We start from the raw sequence: 22,030 nt of genomic DNA, 5'->3' as shown, positions 1-22,030 counted from the left end.
TTTATTCTTTCTTTTTTCAGAGTAGCTTGGAACTCGCTGGCCATGGCATGGCTTCAGTCCCGGTAAAGGGGCCTTGGATAATATTTCGTCCACTGTAACAAAACACGGCCGCCTCCACAGCTACCAGCTCTTCCCATCGCCAGAGCATCAAGTAGTCTACATTGATAGGCATACTACACCGTGTACGTACCAACGGCATACAAAGATCTCCGAGGCACCTTTTTGTCCTTGGCGGTACTGGGTAGTAATTGCATTATGTTGCGGCTGTGAGCTATGCCTTCCGGAAAAGGCTGATGTCAGAAGGCATATTCATAAAATGGCACTTTGGCCAGCTCTTTGAAGTAGATAAGGGGATGACAGTACATATCGTTGGACAAAGAGCATAGACAAATAGAGTAATCCCGACTATCTGCCGAAAGAGAGAGAGAGAGAGAGAGGGGAGAGATAGCGCAGAGGCAGTGACATTAGAGAGTTTTAGAATAGGGGCCCCAATATTTTGGGGCCCCAAAGAGCTTTGCGGGTGTTAGCGTTGGGGCACGCAGGAGTGAAGAGTTTTATTTTATTTATTTATTTATTTATTTCAGTATACTGCAGGCCAATAGTTATGGCCCATGCAGGAGGGGCTGTACAAGGCATGTAAATACACTGCGACATAAAAAGAAAAAGAAACAAAGAAGGGCAGTTTAACAGATTGCCGCTAATAAGCAAGCAGAAAAATCTGTATACACGTGTACATATCTATACATATATACACGTATACGTACATATACAGCACTCATTCACTCAAGCAAATACTCTTCTAGAGCTTTAACAAAATTAGAGGACTGGAAAATGGCCCCCGGAAGACAGTTCCAGTCGGAAACGGTCCTCGGGAAAAAACTGTGTTTGAATGTTTCAGTTCTTGCAAAAATTGGTTCCAGTAAATGACTTCCTGTGTGGTGTGTTCGTCTAGACGATAGCTGTTTAAGTACTGCGCGATGCGAAATGTTTAGTTTATGTGCTAAAAGGTTATGCATGAACAACAAACGGGACATTTTTCTACGTACTTGAAGTAGTTGGATGTTATTTGTTTTCATTAGTGTCGTAGGTGAATCAAGCCTTCTGTATTTGTTATAAATAAACCTAATCGCTTTCCTTTGCACCATCTCAAGCTGGTAAATGTCCTTCTTTATGAACGGGTCCCATAAGACCGACGCGTACTCTAATTTTGATCTAATAAATGTTATGTATGCAAGACGTTTAAGCTTACTTGGAGCGCCTCTAAGCTTCCGCCTCAGAAAGCACAGCTTGGAAAATGATGAGGAACAAACGTCTGCAATATGCGCAGACCAGGTTAAATCGTTCGTTATTGTAACCCCTAAGTATTTATGATGTGTTTGCGTCTCGTTTGCGTCTAGAATAGGGCTTTGCGTTTGCAGATAGCGTCTTGCGCTGACAGCGCCACTACGGCGTCTAAGAAAAACGATTAAAAATAATTAAATAAAATATACCATCTTATGATATGAATAGTAATTTTGACTTGCGTGTATTCGCGTTTAATTACAACTTAGAGGTTATTCTTCAAGCAGCAAACAATTAGTTGTGCTTAGTTTGGAGCAACAAAACCAACTTTACGTGCCTTCACCAGCCAAGCTTAGCCGTGTTAGGCCTACGAGCCATAAAATCCACACTCGAATTCGGAATCAGCGGCGTCTAATGAATCAATCTTCATAACACACGCTAGTTGAGAGAAAGCGATAACTGCAGTCACTTCTCCTAGCTTGCGAACTTCACGCATTACCGCGAATCGAACCAAGTTTGGTGCTAGGTTAGAGCCGTCGCTTCGATGGGTGCTGCCATGTTTGTTGACGCAAAGCTTTTGGGAACGCTATTTGAGCTCCCGCTAAATCGGTGAAATAGCGTTCCCAACGCAAAACCCAAACGCAGTTCGCGTCTCGCGCATGCGCAGTGGTTTCGACGCTATTTCTTTGGGGCCCCAAAACGTTTGGGGCCCCTATTCTAAAACTCTCTATTAACTGAGCCCGGATCGCTACCCTGCACCAGAGAAGGGGGCGGGGGGGGGGGGGGGGGCAAAAAGCTGGAAGAATATAATAAATGGTCAAAGTATGCGCGCAGTATGCGCCTGGCGAAAGCCGAGAGAAAGTCGTAGGCTCCGCGACTTGTGCCAGAATCGCCACTTGAGAGGAGTTTGACCGCTTGCAGGGCCACGAAGCGACAAGTTGCTGAGCAGTACACAGCGGCGCCTAAGTGAATAGCAATTTTGAGAGTTGCTTATGTAAGCGTTGGTTCGGATGTATGACTGGGTTGGCTAGGTTTTCTGTAGGGGTATAATTGCGATGGAACTGCTTAGCGCACTCATAGACTCGGGGTTGCTGAGTCGGAGTCTCTTTTTATTGTCGCACTTTTTTTATTCACTGCAATAAAGGAAAAAAGAAGGTTTTGACACCAACAAATAATACTGGCTGCTCCTTTTGACATAGAAAACACGAAAATGTGTCACACAGTACCACAGAGGCCAAGAAAAAGACAGAAAATGGCACGTTACCAGTGTCACAAAGATTCATATACAGATGCAGCACAGATACACAATTTGCCGTGAGAGAGAAAGCTGCGCGGGTTGGTTCAAGATCACCGGGTCCATTGTGAAGGTGATGTCAGTGCGGCGAGTTGAACCCGTGAACTCATGCTCTGAAGCAGAATCTCAGAGTCACGGAGTGAACCCGTGTACAATAACGAGATAGGTACGCACCGCCGAAGTGCATTACAATATAAGTTACAAGGAGAAAACTTTTCACGCAGTCCTGTGCAGTAACACACAAAGTGATCATCTGCCGATTGTGTTGAACTCTGACACTTCATAAGAGATATACTGCCTGAAACGAACATTTGTTAGCTGTAAATAATTCATAAGAACTTGCATTATTCCTCGATCAGTCTTGCGCTCTCGTCGTAACAAGCAGGTCAACACGTATTCCTGTGGGGAAAGCTAAAATGTTAGTTGGTCTAGATTTAAGTGAACGTTACAGAACTTTTGCGGTCAAATGTAGCTTAAAGGATTTCACTGCGGTGTCCCTCATAGTCAATGAGCGGCTCCCTGGCGTAAAGTTTAACCAACTGTAAATTATAATTTCGAGCCAACAAAACCACGATATAATATCAGCTAGCGAGGGCACCAGAGGAACATGGTGAGCGTGCCCGAACGTTTCACAGATTAGTTGGATTGTATATGTTTTAGCAGTAAAGGCCGCTCAAGTCGTATGTAAGAAAAAATATAGAACAAAAAATGATACGCATCGCTTAGTAACTCACGTTCTACCAACCGTTTCTCCGACGTTGCCAAGAGGTAAACGCACGAGGCTTGTGTTTATGATATGGACTTCACACAAGTTAGCACTTTGAAAACTTATTTTCCCGATATGTAAATGGAGCACAATTTGTCACCATGTGGTGGCAATGGCTATTCCTACTCGCCTAATAAGTTTTAGAGAGATTTAAAAGAGATATTAGATTGCAGACACTTTTCTACGCTACTTGGTATCAAAGTTAGTCTTACTCGCCCAACCACTGCATTTAGAAGCTCGAGGGCTCACTTATTAAGGGGCAATACACATAAGCAATAATCGCGTGGTTAGAGTACTTCACCAATGGCTTCTGAAGTAGTTTGTCAACTATAATACTTTCTTTCTTCATTAAAGCGAAACTTTGGCTGCTTCACTCAGGCTACGCGTAAACTGAGGTTACCACTTTCCCCCCTAACGCACACACGTGCACGAAACAGAAACATATGCAGTAGTGAACAAAAAGTTATGATAGTTTGCATTCAGGTCCAGTGAGCTAAACTGCAAAGGATGTTGGCTTTCCGTTATGCCTGACTGCTAGGCTAAGATAATAGTCTCTTGAACATGCACAGACATCTTACGTTATTCACATCGCATAGGCCACTCACCGTGCACAAAACTTTCGTATTCCAAGAATGTATTTCAAGGAAACCTCATATATCAAACAGTATGTGAAATACGCGTACGCGGATGATAGAAACCTTAATGATTGATGGAGAGGTTAGCCGAGCGAAAGGCTTGTCATGCTAGCACAGGTTTAACCTATAACAAGAAATCAAAGAACGAGAGAAAAAAAAAACGTACATACACACACATTCACACTCACAGAAACTCGCGAAATGAAATTCATGAAATTAACAAATTGGAAAGTGGAGTTTTATGGCACCGTCGGTGAACAAAATGTTATCCATTTATGTCCCTTGAACAGGAGATAGATAACATTTTGTTTATTGGCGGTGCCATATAGCTCCACTTCTCACTTTGGTTATTTCATGGCGCCCACTATTACGGCCCTTCCGAGTTATTGTGCCTGTGTATACGGTTTTCTTGTGATACTTTCTTGGTAGAGGCAAGTTTTGTGCCCGCTGGATAGGCTATGCGGTGTTAATAGCATAACATGGCAGTTAGTGTTCAAGATACTACTGCCCGAAGCTGGCGGCCTGGCATAACGCAGCATCGACATCCCGAACAGTTTAGCTCACAGGATCCCCAAATGCAAAATATCATATATTTTTATTCATTACTGAAAGTCTATAGAACAAGCGCAAAGAAAAAAAAAGACACCAGAAACAATAAAGGTAACAAAAATAGGCGACAATTATGCAGCACCTGCAGAGGGCAATAGCAGCTCATGCCCACTGTACATTTCACGCATTATTATAAATGCACGCAGGAATGCCATATATTCAAGTAAATTCGAGTCGGTCAGTTTTCGAACAGCTATGAAAGACATTCGAAGCGCTGTCTTCCGTGGGCCTTGATAGTGTCTATTGTTCTTTAATTCAAACCTCCTGCCGCACTGAACGTTACGGATATTTAAGTCAGCGTCTTGCTTTGCGGCATGTGGAGGCATTGTTTATGTGCAAAATGTAGCTCGTTACTTGGCAACTTGGAGAATTCTCTCTTGTAGCCCACTTTCTTGGGCAGTTCCGCAACTGATTATGAACGTTCGCTTTAGATGATGGAGCAGAGTACTTCGCGCAGTTCACAGGATATTCAGGTGCTTGATCTCATTACCGGGCCCCAGGCCTTGATGGCTGTGCATGAAGAGCTGCGGCCTTGCAGCTTTCCGTGCGGTAAAAACGCCGCGATACGGTGACCTAGCTCTCCCCTCAGCACGTGGGTACTCTCCCTAAAGGCGCGCCGGAGAGAGTGCTGAGGCAAGGTCATTCGTGACTACTCTCTCCCATGCCGACCGCCAGCCCGGGAGATCGCGATAGACCCATTCGTTTCCCCGTAGATGAGTGCGTAGTGCGTGTGGTTTGTAAACATCGTCCGTTCTTTGAAGGCCTTGGTCGCCGCGATGCTCTTCTTGGTCGGCACGATCACCTTGATCGGCGTCTTCTTGCTGGCGATATTCAGGTGAGATCTTCAATCTTACGCGACGCTGTACTCTTATTTGACAACTTTAACTTCGCTCTATACACGTCGCCGCGTAGCATCGTCACATTTCTTGCACAGCATCGTCAATTCTTCCGTTAGATCTTCAAAAAACAACTACACTAACCTCGCGCCAGATTCATCGACGAGACGACGCGACAACTTGAATTTGAAGCCCTACTTTGCAGGCCATTAATATGCTTAAATTCAGCTTTTTAACTCGTTCCATAGAAGACTGGAATTCCTTACCTGGGTCTATTCGCTCATGCTCACCCCAAAGTTTTGTATCTGCCCTACAAGATGGATGGTCCTGGCACATCACCCTCATCGTTGCATCGTACTTTTCTGTGCATAATTTTCCTCTGTTAATACACTCCCGCTATAGCACTTTCGCACTGCAGTATGTACAAATAAATAAATAGAACGTACTGTGTTTTTGAAATGTTTAGGAGTTTCGCTCGATGAGGAAACTTGCCACTCTGTGGCTTACGAGATCTGTCAGCGGCTCCCGTAGACGGGCTCATACTGTAGCAGTTATGGCGCAACGAAGATTAACGTTGTAGTAAATACAGTGTCCGTTTGTATCTCTGGAGCTTTAGGGCAGCGAAAATTCGATAGCACTTGTAATACGTGACCAGATGATTTAGTGATGATCACATGACGGCATCACATCTTTGGTCAAGACTGCATATGGATCGGTTAGGGAGTACCTGCGACTCTTGTACTGCTGTACGCATTTCTGCGCCATCCTCTGGTTCTAATAACGAAATGTATGCCCTGCAAGAGGCATTTACAGAACAATGAGATTTCTTAGAGACGATGAGTTTTGTTCAAGATCTCACGTCAAGCGGACGTAGCCAAAGAAGGATAAACACTGTAAGATCCGGTTCGCCTGGCTACTCCAAAATGAAACCAGAAGTGCACAGCTGAAACGCCAACTATAATGTCATCATTGTGGTTGATATAATTGACACAAAAGCGTGATTGTCGGTAACGTTTTGTAATACAACGATATTTATCAGGAACGACCAGCGGTGCCATACGAGCACTATACGAGAAGGGCCAGGCTGCGGCCTCGCAATGCAGAATTGTCAGATATACTCTGTTGAGTTTATTTTCTTATTGTAATTACTGCATACCACGCGTGCTGTCTCCGTTTTCGCAAGCTCAGTGGGATTAGAATGAATCGATACAAGTAAGAGCGAAGCGCTCAGTGCTCGGTAGTCATTGATTTAGCACTGACAACCAAATTTTAATTAGTTGGCAATTGTAAAATAATATTTTAGAAGCGTTCGCTTATCATGTATGAGCTAAAGAGTTCCGGTGGGTTTTTTTCTTTCTGCTTCGTCCTGTTTGCACCTTAACGATAGAGCACAGGCTTCAGTTGTCTAGGCTGATATATAACCCTATATCCAATGTAATCCGGTATGACGCTGTTAAAATAGAGATACTGAGGCGAAATTACCAAGGCCCTTAGTTCGTAAGTGCTCGTTGCCTTTGGCTGGCCACATTCGCTAACGATATGTCGCGATTTACTAGAATATGCAGTTGTAGCGTAAGAACATTTTATGAATACGGGCCCTCGTGATAAATACAACACGGCTTGTAAATCTGGACGGAAAAAGACAAACAAGTCTAAAAATTATCGAGTTACTTGCGAGAACAAAAAACCATGTCTCATTATTTGGCAGGGTCAGACAGTCAACAAGTTGTCATATTTGCGTGAAGAGTGATATTTGTGTGAAAAAATAAATAAATGCTACATAAACTCGCACTCAAACTGAAACTGTTGTCATGAAGATAAGATGACATGCATGCATTCAGTCGTACGTCTGCTTGACGCAGCAAGAAATAATTTATTGATGAAGATAGAATTGCATGAATACCATAGGCGTCCTTGAAATTAAACGGCGTGAAAATGAACGAAGGACAACTGCCCAGACGACATTAGCGCTAACTGACAACCGAATGTTTTATTGCATTATCAAGAGCATCGGCAAATCATGTCACTCATGATTCTATTTCGGGGCTGCGCAAGGTGACAGATGTTTGGTTCCCACAAGGAGCATAATCTTTATGCATATGGCATGCCTCGACCAGTTCGCTGTTAACTTGGTTCTTTTTTTCGAAACAGGACTTGATTTTTTTGTGTTTTCACACAAATAAGCACTCGATCTTGCGACTTTGGGTCGCACTGCCGTAAGCGATATACGTTTATTCCTGTCATCCTGTAGCATGTACGATTTGGAGGGAAAAGAACGCAGTTGTGTGGGACCTGTAACAAAGAATTCTGACATTCTGACAATTCTGACGCACAAAGAATTTTGTATGACAAAAATTTTGAACGCGAATAAACTTTAGTGGAGATTTTGCTTGTTTGGATTCTTCTTTCTTTTCTGCTTTGAATTGCCAGAGGAACGCACCACGCCAGCAGATGTGTCGCGACGTTGCACGCTTTCGGTGTACTGGGAACTGCACCTTTGCTACAGGCAGCTGTTTCCATCACTCCTTGTCACCAAAAGCAAATGACAGCGGCACGACGATGACGCATCCTGCGATATAGAACAGGGCTGCAGTGTTCGCAAGGTTAGCGATGTGCGCTTGTTGGTGAATCATCAGGAACACTTTTGGTGCAGCGCGAAACGTGGCATGTACTCATGAAGGCACCACGACGTGTTCTTTTTTTTTTTCGTTTGTTTATGGTTATGCAAATTTAAGTGAGGCTGGCACATATATGTGGTGTCAGTTATTCCTCGTCACAGGGCAATCAAAACAAAATGAAAGCACGAAACATCCGAGGACACATAAGCCCTAATGCGGTTTGTGAGTGCGAAAGCATTAATGTCCGATTGAACGCCGCTGAGGCATCCGTAGAGTTACGAACGCCTCGCGCGCGAGTGAGCGCGCTGAGATGCTTGGCCCGTTTAGTTTGGTCTTACCGAGTAACGCAAGTGACAGCCTGCGCGAGCAAGCTACGCGCAGAAAACACAAGATTCCGAGAGCGAGGGCGACGTGGCGACCCGTGGATGCGGTCTCCCATCACGAAACACACGTGGTGCGCTAGCGCTGCAGCAGGTGTCCATTTTCCGCCCGCTTTGCTCCGTCGAGACGAGCTTGTGACGTGGCGTCGCAGCCAATGGGAAATGAAGCGCCGTTTCACCCCTACTGAAGACAGACGCCGGCTTTTCTGCTCAATGGGTCATTTGACGCTTTTGCATGAAAAACTCCAAAGATGCACCCCAAACTGTCTAGGAGCACGAGCATATTCAATGTTCCGCACATGGAAAAAGGAAGGCACAGAAGCGAGCACCAAAGATGCACAGACGTAAACAATGCTGTTGTAAGCGGCCGGCGGAGTGGCTGATCGTATTGCCATACAGGCCAATGGCTAGCTCGTTCTCTCCCGCGCTCGCCAAGCATGCAACCACGTCTTCATCTTTGTTCAGTAGTGATGCTGACTACAGCGCCGTGACACTTTAAACTGAAAACACTGAAAAATTGTGAGGACAGCCACAGAAATCTACACTAATGTAAATTAGATGACCGACGGAACTACACGTAACGACATAACGTAACACATAACTGCAACATTACATCAAAGCAAGACAGAGCTTCACAGGAAGATAGGGAGTTGAAGTTGTCAACAGGAGTTAAAGAAAAGATGTGCCTGGAGCCAGAATTTTCGAAAGCGGGTCTTGCCTTCACCAGGGCTCTGAAAAGACAGGTCCGCTTGTCGAAACGCTGGCACCCAGTCTGGGACAACTTTTGTTCAACCACTGCTCATTGCATCACTGCACGCAACAGGCCCAAACATGTATGGCACGCACATGATCTGTCACACTTAATGGTGGTAGAACAAGCGATGCCACTGAAGCCAATGTTTCGACAAGGGTATTTGTCTTAGTGACGAAGACAAGTTATCTGATGATAACAAGTACCCGAGTCAAAACGTTGGCTTCAGTGACACTGCTTGATCTACCAGTGTTAATCACTTCGTCTCCACCTTCCTTTGAACCACTCTCTTGCTTTGGACTCTTTGGGAGCCCAAATGTGTGAAATTCGACTCAGACGTGATGATTTAACACAAAGCCACATATATTAGAATTTCAAAAAGGCATTTTAAAAAGGTATTTTCAAAGAGATAGCGTTAAAAGTGATGCCTTCATAAAAAAGAAGAAAAAAAAAACATGCATCTCCCTTGTTGCGCTAAGCACGTAATTTGCTATCTTTCTTTTTGTTTGTTTCCAGATGGCGACAGAGGCATTTCGCTTACTTCAAAGCTCTGGGAATACCCGGCCCCGAACCGAGTTTGCTATGGGGAAACATTCGGGAGTATCACGAAACGGTGAGGAGCTGTTGGTAACATTACTACAACGCTCACCGCATTTGCTACGCCAAAAATAGCCACTATCGCTGCAGCTATGGGTCTAAGCGGCTTCAGCATGCTGTTAATACTTCCTGGTGTTATCAGTTTGCTTGTTTAATGACTGTTAGTGAACGGGAAGGCAGGCTACATCAGAGCCAGGTATCAAAGAATTGAAGCTACCTCTTTCTCCGTGGAACACGGATACACGTGTCACGGATAGTCTACAAAAAAAAATAATAAACACGTGTCAATAATGCATAAACGATGTGAACCTCCTAACTCGAGTAGCTCGCTAATTTCATTCAGCACAATTAGTACGTTTGGATGCTCATAACACACTTTGCTTGCCTACTGCATCTCTTCATGCCGACCACGGACGAAGGAAAAAAGTGAGAAGCCCTGCCCCTACCGCGTGCTAGGAGAAAAGTGCGGAGGAAGTCCCATGTTATTTTTTTTTTCTTTTCCTGTTTCGGCCATGTCATCAGATAACAATGCCGGTTTCGTTATTTATGCTGGTGTGTGCTGATGCGTGTGCTTCCCTGTAGGTCTCGTACCGTGGCAAAGACGTCGCATGTGCAGGATTGCGTTAGTCTCCGTGTTTTGTTCCTGTTTGTTATCTAGACCGCGCTTTCCCGGCTGTTGTTGTGGCCACACAGGACTGGCAGAAGTAAAAAGCGTGAATCAAGCGCGTATGCAAAGCAGTACGCTGCGTACCGCCCCACGCGCGAAGGAGGATCTGGGAATCTATTTGCCGTCTTCGGTGGATTGATGCTAACATGGTATTACATATTGAAACCACTGTGCTTCACAATATGTACGATAAACGCGTCGCAGTCCAGTGACAGCTGTGTAGTGTTCCTGCTTTTAACAGCGGACGATGTATTTGTGGCACGTAAGACAGCCACGTGGATGGCTAGAAAAGAAGCGGCTGCTGTGAGTAATTAAGGGACGTACCCTCCTTACCGCTTATCTGTGTGAGGGGCGCACGGAAGTGGAGGCTGGCGGATGCGGCACAAGAGTGAACAAGGCTGGACAGAAGAACGTACGCCTGCGTGCGCAGAAAATGGCTGATGGTCGCACGTAGGCCCGCTATGACTGTTCGGCACCGCGCGGAGGCCAGCACAGAACTTTGTTTCCGTGAGGCTTCACTTACCGTGAGAACAATATATTTTAGGCTGTAGTCAATGCACTTAAACGCGTAACGACGTTCTCCTCTGCTGGCATCTTCGTCGGCGCTCTGTGGATCGTCACACATGCGCGGTGGGCGGCGGCCCGAAACTTGTTCAATAAAGCAAAACGATTCCTATAGATCCCCGACCAGCATACGCGTTTGTTCTCATAAACTGCAGATGGGCTATAGCCATAAGTCGGGGTGTGCGTAAAGTGTGCTGCCGGTCATCCCCTGTGCATTCTTGCAGTGCAGTGACAATGCTTAGATTTATTTTCAGAAAAGCCGGCAGAAGTAGCAGAGGACGGGCTCACAGTCGGACTTGCGGAGACCATTATGAACTCCTTTCAACGCTAGAGCACAATAGTCAAAGCGACTTAGAGAACGGTATCGCAAGTGCAAATGCCGCGACTGGACGCGTTGGTCGGATAACTAAGGCACGCGTGTGTTCGCGCAGCCCGGCGTTGTTGCGCGCCGAAGACGAGAAATGTAAACAAGAGAGGAGAATTCGTACCGGCAAGATGGCAGAGTAATGCCACCTTCCGGTGTCACTGAGCTTCACAAAGAGTGACGTGAGGGCCTCTCCTCAGTTTCTTCCTTCCTCCATGATGCCGACTGTAGCCAACGTAGCACTCTTGAAAGAAATAGAACATAAGTTGCTTCCGAAAACCGCGAACGAAACAAATCTTAGTGGCAGCCTGAGAGTCTGCTATTAGCTTAGACAGAAGCCGGCTGCAGGGAGAATAACAAAGAAAAGAAGAAAAGATGCACTCCCTGTACTTACTCAGCGAGTTTACTGTAGGCAGTTTCTTGTCGACCAAGGCTGCGAAAATTGCTAAGTCACAAGAGAGTGAAGAAAGCAGAGAGGACGATTAAAACATAAATATCTGAAAAAAATTGTATGAATGACAAACGATCTAACGAAGTGTGGATTGTTTTGTGCTAAAAGTGCGTTTGTTTTAGCGTCCTTTACAATGTAACATTTTGCCAGCGATGTTTTAACCCAGGACCTCTATAGGCGAATGCAGCGTGGTGGGCTCAGTACAATAAAATTAATAAACTATAACAGCGAGCTCTGTGTGTGGGGGACGTATCCAGCACGTGTGTCTTTGTGCGTTGCGTTTGCATGGTTGCGAGTGTGCCTGTTTGCCCTCTTTTAATTATCTAAGATAACTATAAAACACCAGCACTAAAAACCGCATGCTACAAATATAAGCTGTTCACCATTGCTGTCGGCGGCCGATCAAAGTGATGACGAACTCGTAACGTATAGGCGAGGGCTGCAGGCACAAAGACAAAGAGCGTCGCTATCTGCGTTGTCTCAATTTCGTCTTATGTTTCTGACAGCATCATCACAAGGTTCTTGACAAGTGGCTGGCAAAGTACGGCGACACCTTTGGGTAAGATCAACGTACGAAAATTAGCAGTTCGATAAGAGTCTTTGTTTGCATGAATGTGTGTGTGTGCGCGCGGTCTAGAAAAACATATAAGACATGCCATGTTATGGGTCAAGTTTAGGATTTGCAGTTTAAATCGAAAAATAGAAGTATGTTGAATTTTTTTAATTTTTTGGTTTCAATCGAGAATCGTCAGTGAAAGGAAACTTATTACCGAGGTAACAGGTACATCTACACATTCTTTTCAACGCACAAGCCTGACGAGGTCAAGATAACGCGCCAGCTCTGCCATCCAAGCAATCCCTGAGCAATGTTTAAGTTTCCTCGTAATTACGTCCGGTTTTCGAACCGAAGCGACAAAAGCCAGAAGGAGGGAGTGGTATGAGCGTACGCATACTGGTCCGTGGAGCCCTGGCCCGGGCCCTTGCAGAGAGAGAGAGAGAGAAACAAAAGGAAAGGCAGGGAGGATAAGCAGAGATTATCTCCGGTTGGCTACCCTGTACTGGGAGGGGGGGGGAAAGGGATGCGATAGGTGTAAGAGAGAAAATGATCAAAAAAATATTTAAAAACCCTTGCAGTATTGGCGCGGCGGCCACTGTGCTGGATTACGTAACTGGGGGAGTTCAGTGATGGTAAAGTGTGATCGAATCTAAACAATCGCCATTTTTTACATTATTCATTAGATCCCTGTGCCCGCATCATGTTATGAGTAAAGTCTCACTCCCTATTCGTGTTTGAATATCAAGTACACTCAGCCTTAATTCTTCCACAGTCACATTGTGGTAAGGCTCCATGCCCTTGCTAGACTAGTTGTCGCAAGCTTTGTTGTCCTGTGTATTGTATTCAACTACAGTGACGATGAACAGGATCCGCAGACATACTGCACGTTTCAGCTTCAACAAAATTGACGAATCAGATACCTGCTGAAAAAAAAAATGAAAAATGGTAAGCTCGACGCCAAGAAAATATCTACCGAAAGGAAGCCGGTGAAAGTTCATCTGGAAAAATTACATTCTGCGAAATAAAAGGAATTTTTCGTAGGTATTAAAACCGGAAAAAAGTACGCCGTATTTTAAGAAAGTAAAAATCGAAAGTCCTGTACCTGAGTTACAAGAATGTAATTTAATTAAGTCGGTCACAGTTCTGAATTTCAACATGCGTTCCATGACTGTTTGATACTAAGTATCGCAAATTGCGTTTAGAAAAGGCATAAAAGCTCCGTTTGCAGTGATGTTCACTAACGTATTGGTGTTCAAGAGGAAATACACTGTGCATCCTCGTTGATTTAGAGGAATATAACGTCGAGTAGGCATAACTCTTTGTTTTCTTCAGTGTCACGCTTGCAAAGGCACCTTCAGAAACCAATACAAGACGTGACCGTAGAAGTCCTCAAATGGGCTTATCAACCAGTTCTAAACGCCAGCACTCGTGATCATTTAACGTCGTTCGAGAACAGGCGAAACATCTTACCATTTGCAGATTTTACGATGGAGATGTGCCTTTTATTGTGACAAAAGACTTGGACTTCTTGGAATACATTTTGGTTCGCAACTTCCAAAACTTCACGGATCGAGGGGTAAGTCTACTATGACGAATGATTTAGAAGCGGCGTTAGCGCCTGCCCTAAAAAGAATACTCATATCGGCATGTCCAGTGGAAAAAGTATCATTCGTAGCTCAGGCACTGAAGGATAACAGCACCGGGGTGGCTCATTGGCTGTGGCGTTGTGCTGCGGAGCGCGAGGTAGCATGTCCGAATCCCGGCCGCGGTGGCCGCGTTTCGATGGTGCTGAATACAAAGACGCTGGCGTACTGAGCTTTTGGTGCACGTTAATGAACCCCAGGTAGCCAATGCTCATCCGGAGCCGCTCACTGGCGTCCTTCATACGCCACGGTGCAGTTTTGGAGCGTTAAATCTCATAAATAATTAATTAAAGGAAAAAGTGCCTCAAGTAAAATGTAGCCCAGTTTCTGCGCGCGCATTACGCTGACGGCTACCTTGTACGGGTAGCAACATTTAGAATGACTACCTCTATCTGAAAATGATTTGTCATTTATATCATGAAGTAAGAATTCGGGCACATTTCACCCATAGGTTCATACTATAGGGATCGAGCCACTTATTTTGATCAGTCCTGCTGTGTTTCACTTGCAACTAAGCCGTAGCAATTGTGTACTGGCTGTTCAATGTCAATTTCCCTTTTTTTTATAAGAGAGGATTGGTGATGGAGCAAAGTCATCCCCTTTTGGGCAACGCTATCGTCTACGCGGAAGGCACCCAGTGGAGAAACGTACGACGATCTCTAGCACCCGGTTTCACCCCCGCAAAGCTAAAGCAGGTGAGAGCAGCATTCAGGGCAAGTTGGTAATCCATTACTCAAATGATATTGCGCAACAAAAGAACGACACGGACATGAGAGGACGGCACACCAAGTGCAACACACCAAGCGTGAGAGGACGGTGTGTCGTCCTCTCACGTCCGTGTCGTTCTTTTGTTGCGCAATATCATTTGACTAAAGCAGGTAAGACGTAATTTTGACTAAACGAAATTTATAACAGTATCAATGCATGGTCGGGGCTTTTTTTATCTTTCCCCAGATATAGTCTAAGAGAAGGCTGATGCAAAAAAGGAAAAGAGGCCTGACGCGGTCTCGGCCCCCTTTACATAAGTACACAACAATTTAGCATTAAACAATTCGGGCAGACAGGGAATGCACAACTTGGAGAAAAATTCAAGTACATAACTTGAAGTTTACTGTTCAATTAACTGTTTAGAGCTGCTTATGTTGTACAGAAGAAAATAAGAGTACATGAACGAGAAGGAGCACCCTTCCTCTTCATGCGCCCTTCTTTTCTTCCGTACAACTTTAGCGCTCCCCTTTGCGCAAAAAGTAGCTAATTTGCTTTCAACGATTTGCACAATATTGTTTTTGATATTCACCAACGCTATCTCTGCAGACTTTTTTCTTTGAAAACTATATTGAGCGGAGGTATTGGCTGCTGGTTTCCAAAGAAACGAGCTATGCTCGTTTCTTTGGAAACAGAAACGAGAATGGAAACAGAAACGTTTCTTTGGAAACAGAAACGAGAATGGCGGTTTTAACGTACAAGACGCGCGCTAGCGCGCACCCACTTCGCTCATCGTTTCCGGTTTGGCAAACATCGTTTCGTCTTTTGCGAGGCAGCCCAAGCACCGATGTTTGTCTGAAGATATCTGTGCTCGCGCCACGCTTCGACGCGTACGATGTGTCCTGCACCAACTGTGCATGCGTGAGGCGCGGGGCTGAGAGCTTTCGCGCGCCAGCAAGCATGCGTGTAGCTTGGCTTAAGAAACACGTCACGCGGCAGCCGGGTTCCCCTCTCGCGCTTCTTTCTTTAAACGCTGCGCCATCTAGTGGCGCTGTCGAGAAGTCCGTGCATGACTTCCGAGACGAGAAGCGCGGCCCGACGGTGCCTGCGAACGCGGACTTTTATTCCTCCGCTTGCCGCACACCCGGTGGTACATACACAGTGAAACAAGTCGGCGACAGTTTCACTAAAGAGCGTTGCATAAACGGTGCATTCATGGCGCAGCTCGGTAAAGTGAAATGGCGTGACAGATGTTTATTGAAAAGCAGCGCATACCAAGTGCACTAGTCGCGCAACATCCTAAATCGTCGGGTTGCTGTCCTTGAGGAACCCTTGTGACATGGGTCTGATTCCGATCAGCATCGGACAACCTTAAGCGACCTTTTTCGTCATTGTAGAGCGGGGCATTCCCAGTGGCACATACCTAGTTATCTAAGTCGGCGCCAAAGACGTTTTTTTTTTGAAGAGCGGCAGACCCCTACTGGCACCTACCCATTTACCCAAGTTGGCATCGAAAAGGTTCGTTGAAGAACATCACAGACCTATTGGCCCATTCCCAGTGCTCCAAGTCGGTGTAAAAGAGTTCCTTCAAACAGCTGTACCTACCCATCTCCACATCTAGAGTAACCCATGTCGGGTTGCTCTAGATGTCGAGACAGACAGACAGACAGACAGACAGACAGACAGACAGACAGACAGACAGACAGACAGACAGACAGACAGACAGACAGACAGACAGACAGACAGACAGACAGACAGACAGACAGACAGACAGACAGACAGACAGACAGACAGACAGACAGACAGACAGACAGACAGACAGACAGACAGACAGACAGACAGACAGACAGACAGACAGACAGACAGACAGACAGACAGACAGACAGACAGACAGACAGACAGACAGACAGACAGACAGACAGACAGACAGACAGACAGACAGACAGACAGACAGACAGACAGACAGACAGACAGACAGACAGACAGACAGACAGACAGACAGACAGACAGACAGACAGACAGACAGACAGACAGACAGACAGACAGACAGACAGACAGACAGACAGACAGACAGACAGACAGACAGACAGACAGACAGACAGACAGACAGACAGACAGACAGACAGACAGACAGACAGACAGACAGACAGACAGACAGACAGACAGACAGACAGACAGACAGACAGACAGACAGACAGACAGACAGACAGACAGACAGACAGACAGACAGACAGACAGACAGACAGACAGACAGACAGACAGACAGACAGACAGACAGACAGACAGACAGACAGACAGACAGACAGACAGACAGACAGACAGACAGACAGACAGACAGACAGACAGACAGACAGACAGACAGACAGACAGACAGACAGACAGACAGACAGACAGACAGACAGACAGACAGACAGACAGACAGACAGACAGACAGACAGACAGACAGACAGACAGACAGACAGACAGACAGACAGACAGACAGACAGACAGACAGACAGACAGACAGACAGACAGACAGACAGACAGACAGACAGACAGACAGACAGACAGACAGACAGACAGACAGACAGACAGACAGACAGACAGACAGACAGACAGACAGACAGACAGACAGACAGACAGACAGACAGACAGACAGACAGACAGACAGACAGACAGACAGACAGACAGACAGACAGACAGACAGACAGACAGACAGACAGACAGACAGACAGACAGACAGACAGACAGACAGACAGACAGACAGACAGACAGACAGACAGACAGACAGACAGACAGACAGACAGACAGACAGACAGACAGACAGACAGACAGACAGACAGACAGACAGACAGACAGACAGACAGACAGACAGACAGACAGACAGACAGACAGACAGACAGACAGACAGACAGACAGACAGACAGACAGACAGACAGACAGACAGACGGACGGACGGACGGACGGACGGACGGACGGACGGACGGACGGACGGACGGACGGACGGACGGACGGACGGACGGACGGACGGACGGACGGACGGACGGACGGACGGACGGACGGACGGACGGACGGACGGACAGACAGACAGACAGACAGACGAAGAATGGCGAAGAACTGTGTGAGGTGCACTAAGAATGCCAACTAAGTAAATGTTTCTTACGTTTCGGCAGATGATGACAAGTCTGAAGAACGGCGCGGACATATTCCTGGATATTGTCGGAGAGCACGCCGACAGTGGTCGTGAAGTGAATGTGTACCCCATCTACCAAAGATTAACTATGGACTACGTGGGTCGTGCAGCATTCGGCGTCGACTTCAGCTTCCAGAGAGGACCAGAAAACGCCCTCGCGGCCACCACCAAAGCGGTGCTGAAAGGGATCATGAAGGGACCCGTTCACTATATTTGCCGTAAGTGAGAGGTGCACATCTGGCTGTCTCTATATATTTTTTTTAATTTATTGACGCGACAGAAGAAGGTTATTCCACAAATCCGGCGCTCGCTACTCCTTGGCTCTTGAACAGGTGGTACATACAACGTACCGTTACGTTATCCCATACAAGTCAAAATAACACTGCGACATTGCAGAGAAACTCTCTAAGCTATAATGTAAACAACAATATCGCATACCTCAATGGAATAAGGTAAAAAAATTACTCAAGTAGTAATGCGAACCCCAACGGTATCGCATATAGAAAGCGACAGAAAAACAAAAGCAAAAAACGCTCTTTTAAACGAAGCGATTTAAAATTTAAAGAACATGGTAAATGTTAAGCGTACTTACACAGCGGAAGGAAACAGGCTAGAAGAGAGCATGACGTCAGGCAGATATAGCCTCTGCATGGCAACCTCCTCTGTGGCCACTCCTCGCTCCCTTCGGGACCCCTGCAGTGTGCGTGTGGAGTCTTCAGAAGCTGGTCCTACACATATCTACAAATGGTTGCGGGAAGTTTTAAGGCATTGTTTGATTCGGCATATTAGTGACGCCCACGCCACTCCCTACACATGCTCCGCGATGCGAGGAGCAGCTATATATTAGCGTTTTATTGTTTTTATTTTTGTGTTAATTTTATTTCCTTTTAGAATAGAAAGCATGGTAAAGTAGGCTATATCGGAGCCGGTTATCTCGAAATACCAAATTATTTGCTCAAGAAAATATAAAAACGAAAAAAAATCAAAGAAGGCAAGAAACAAGGAATTATATAAAAAATGCACGATACGCCCCCAAACACAAGCACACGAAGACATTCTTGTCTACGGGCACCAGCATCGAGAGCACAGTCCAGTAACTATGGAATGGTCGCTCGTTGCACACGAGTGAAGGAGTCCACACAAGTATTTTAGTAAGGACTAACTCATAGGCACAACGACCACGACATCAGTTGGTTATAAAAAGACCACAATGTAGAAGACAAAACATTTATCTCATTTATAGGCAGTATATAAATTTAGTATTCACTAAAACATCGCGAAGGGCAGTTACAGCACACCTCTGCTTTTCACTTGGCTATATCGTCGGGAGGGCCTATTTCCTGTAAGCCTTCCTTTACATATTTTGATAACAAGTCTTCAGAATTGTCATGTGACGCTCCCATCAAGTTATTTTTTTCCTCTAGGGCACTAAAGCGACATTTCATAGGAGTGCGGCCGGCATCTTCACCGTCGTCGTCATCGCCATCATGTTTCATTGGTATAGGCATTGGGCGCGGGATGAGATTTGGACTGGTGGCGCCTTCATGCGGCGGCGCCGCTAATGGCACGTGACGGCCGGGCCGGACTCGGCAGGCGCTGCCGACAGCTACGTTGACTGAATGTGTTCCGTCGTTTCAAGCGAAGCTTGTATTGGCTCACCCGTGGCGTTGTCGTGGTCACGCAAAAACCCAGTTGCTCTCAGAGCAGAGCAGCTGCGGGAAGGGGCGGTTTGATGAGTTGACAGCTGCGCCGGTGCCGGAGTGTGAGCAATTAGCAAGGAGTCCAGTTGCAGAGGCGCGCATTCACGCCACGCACGCAACCAATCACAGCAGTTTCGCTTCAGCTGGGGAAGGAAAGAGAAGGAAAGGGTGTCGTGCGCGCTGCCCCCACTGGCTTCGTTTCTGTTCAGTTCAGTTCAGTCTCGGAAAACGGATAGTCTCGGAAACGGTTCAGTCTCGGAAACGGAAACGGCCACGCGTTGTGCGTTCCCCAGAGGAATGGGCAGCATTCGACGAGCAGCGGCGAGAACTCGCCCGTGAAAGGTCTCACCGTCTGCTCGCAGACCCAGCCGCTAGAGCTGCCGGAGCCCAGGTAATCTGACAGCAATGAGAAGATCCCGAGTTGAGGTAGCGGGAGGCCGAAGCAACCCGGCACTGTTACCTGTGGGTTACTTAACTGTGACGAAGGTCAGGTGCACGCTGCTCAATCTTCGCTTACCCCCAATTCCGGTAGGGGAAGGGTCGGTCATTTTTTTTTTCTGTTGCCTAAGTACCACGTGAAACCAAATCTGATCATCAAATCTGATCAAACCAAACATGTTGCGTTTTTGGGTGCACGAACACTTACCGAAACATGACTTAAGCTGGTTGGGCATTCACTTCAATCGTTTTTCTTTTTTTTTTTTTCATCGCGGCCATACCAGATAGAACGGCGGAAACACTGGATACGCGCGTTCTGTAGGCAACAGTGCGTACAGGGTCCAGCAATTGAAACGCGATACTCGAAGGGCATGGTCACCGGCGCTTTTTGTGCCGACTGTAAGCGCTTGGGACATCGAGCTGGGGCATCGTGGTATACAGTGAAAGCCAGAACCTTTGTGACGCAATGTGGCAGCATTTGTTCCCACAGCGATCACGTAGAGCTCACCTGTGGCGCAACAGAAAAAAGAAAGAAAAAGAGGGTGGCATCCACGCGCTCCGATTATTGCGTTTTCATCGCTGAGCACTAAACATTTGCGACGACGCTTTGCTGCGGTCTGGAAGTTCTAACATTAATAAAGGAGCTGTTCATAACGAAGAGCTTCGTATACCATGGGAATTACCTGTTTTCCGCTACGCAGCTGTAACGGCTCCGAAGCTTGGGCTACAAAGGCGAACACTAAGATTTATACTCGCCATTCTGCCATCTTATCAATGCATCAGTCTTCCTTTAAGGGTATATTTTCTTTCGTCGTGCTACCAAACTCTAGTTGCGTCCGGCACATGACTGCTTACATCGATGGCGAACGCAAACGCACCGGCATTTTCCCACTTGCCGCCATCAACGGCTCTCGTAGCGCTAAGCTGTGTGAAATGGAGCATGACTGAAGATTGGGCTAGTTACCAATACATTAAGTATGAATAAGCATTGCCAAGATAAAAATAATTACAATGAATGGAGAACGGGAACTTACCCAGCCATTTGCGACCGGCGAAGCAGTTCAACAAACAAAAAAATAAGGGAGGTGTACTTCTAGTTTTTTTGTCCATAGCTTTAGTGCGCAGCTGTTAAGCCGAGACAACACGTACGCTTGCGGACGCGCGCAAGCTCACGCCCGTGCGCAGATGGTGCGGCACGGCTCGTACGCGTCGAAACGCGGCGCGATCTCGGTGAACAGCTGCTTTCTGTTATCGCGCGTTTGGGCTGCCTCATGTCGGCGCGCTTGGCTACTCAGCTACGGCGCGATACACTCAACTCTCGGTGAAGCAGACTTATGTCATGCAATGAAGTGCTTAATCATTCCTTTTTGTGCCGATATAACAGCTCTAAAAACGTAACCATTACAGATATCGAGGCATTTTGAACACTGTCCAAAGTACGAGGTGGCATCTTCCAAGCATACAATAATTACTAAAGGGAACTCTGGCGCTATCTACGGGGGCTGCAATGGGAGTGGTTTACGCAGCATGGGAATTGTGGGGACTACATCGATTTGCCTAAACTTCGTCCCTCTGGCTTCAAGCGGTTCCGTGACTTTGTAAACCGGTCACTTTCAACATAATTGAGTTAACATTACTAAAATTGTCCGACGGCAGGATTCGAACACAGGATCTCTTGCACAGAAGCCTGATATTGAGACCATTACGCCACGGACGCACGCATGGACAAGCGATGTGAAACGCCCTTATGAATTTATCGAGGACATGCCAATGCCTTGAGGCGCTTGGCGCGTTTCGACTTGACCACCTCGCCATGCTGAATCGTTGCAATTAGTACCGATTGTGCGTGTTCGCAGCGCCTTTCTGCACTTCAAAGAATGCAGATTTCTGTGAAATTTGCGACAATGAAGGCATATAAAGCGTAATAAGCAAAGCCACAAGAACATCTGAATCCTCAAGAACGAAGATAAGAAAAATATGTGTACTTCCTGTCATTCCCATGG

The 22,030-nt window shown here is 46.3% G+C and overlaps 1 protein-coding gene across 1 annotated transcript in view; it reads left to right on the top strand.

Annotated features, from left to right (window-relative positions):
* Positions 1–5,279: 5,279 nt before the first annotated feature.
* The window catches only part of LOC126537052 (cytochrome P450 3A14-like), a 34,019-nt gene continuing 17,268 nt past the window's right edge, over positions 5,280–22,030 (top strand). Inside the window, exons 1-6 of the mRNA XM_050184176.3 lie at positions 5,280–5,420; positions 9,687–9,783; positions 12,320–12,372; positions 13,849–13,945; positions 14,582–14,707; positions 17,870–18,107. Coding sequence (XP_050040133.1) covers positions 5,362–5,420; positions 9,687–9,783; positions 12,320–12,372; positions 13,849–13,945; positions 14,582–14,707; positions 17,870–18,107 — 670 coding nt within the window. The 5' untranslated portion in view covers positions 5,280–5,361. The remainder of the gene's footprint in view (positions 5,421–9,686; positions 9,784–12,319; positions 12,373–13,848; positions 13,946–14,581; positions 14,708–17,869; positions 18,108–22,030) is intronic.

The sequence above is a fragment of the Dermacentor andersoni genome, chromosome 4 (genome assembly GCF_023375885.2).
Source record: "Dermacentor andersoni chromosome 4, qqDerAnde1_hic_scaffold, whole genome shotgun sequence".
Taxonomy (NCBI): domain Eukaryota; kingdom Metazoa; phylum Arthropoda; class Arachnida; order Ixodida; family Ixodidae; genus Dermacentor; species Dermacentor andersoni.
The sequence above is the reverse complement of the archived record's forward strand: the minus strand, read 5'-3'. Positions and strand labels throughout refer to the sequence as shown.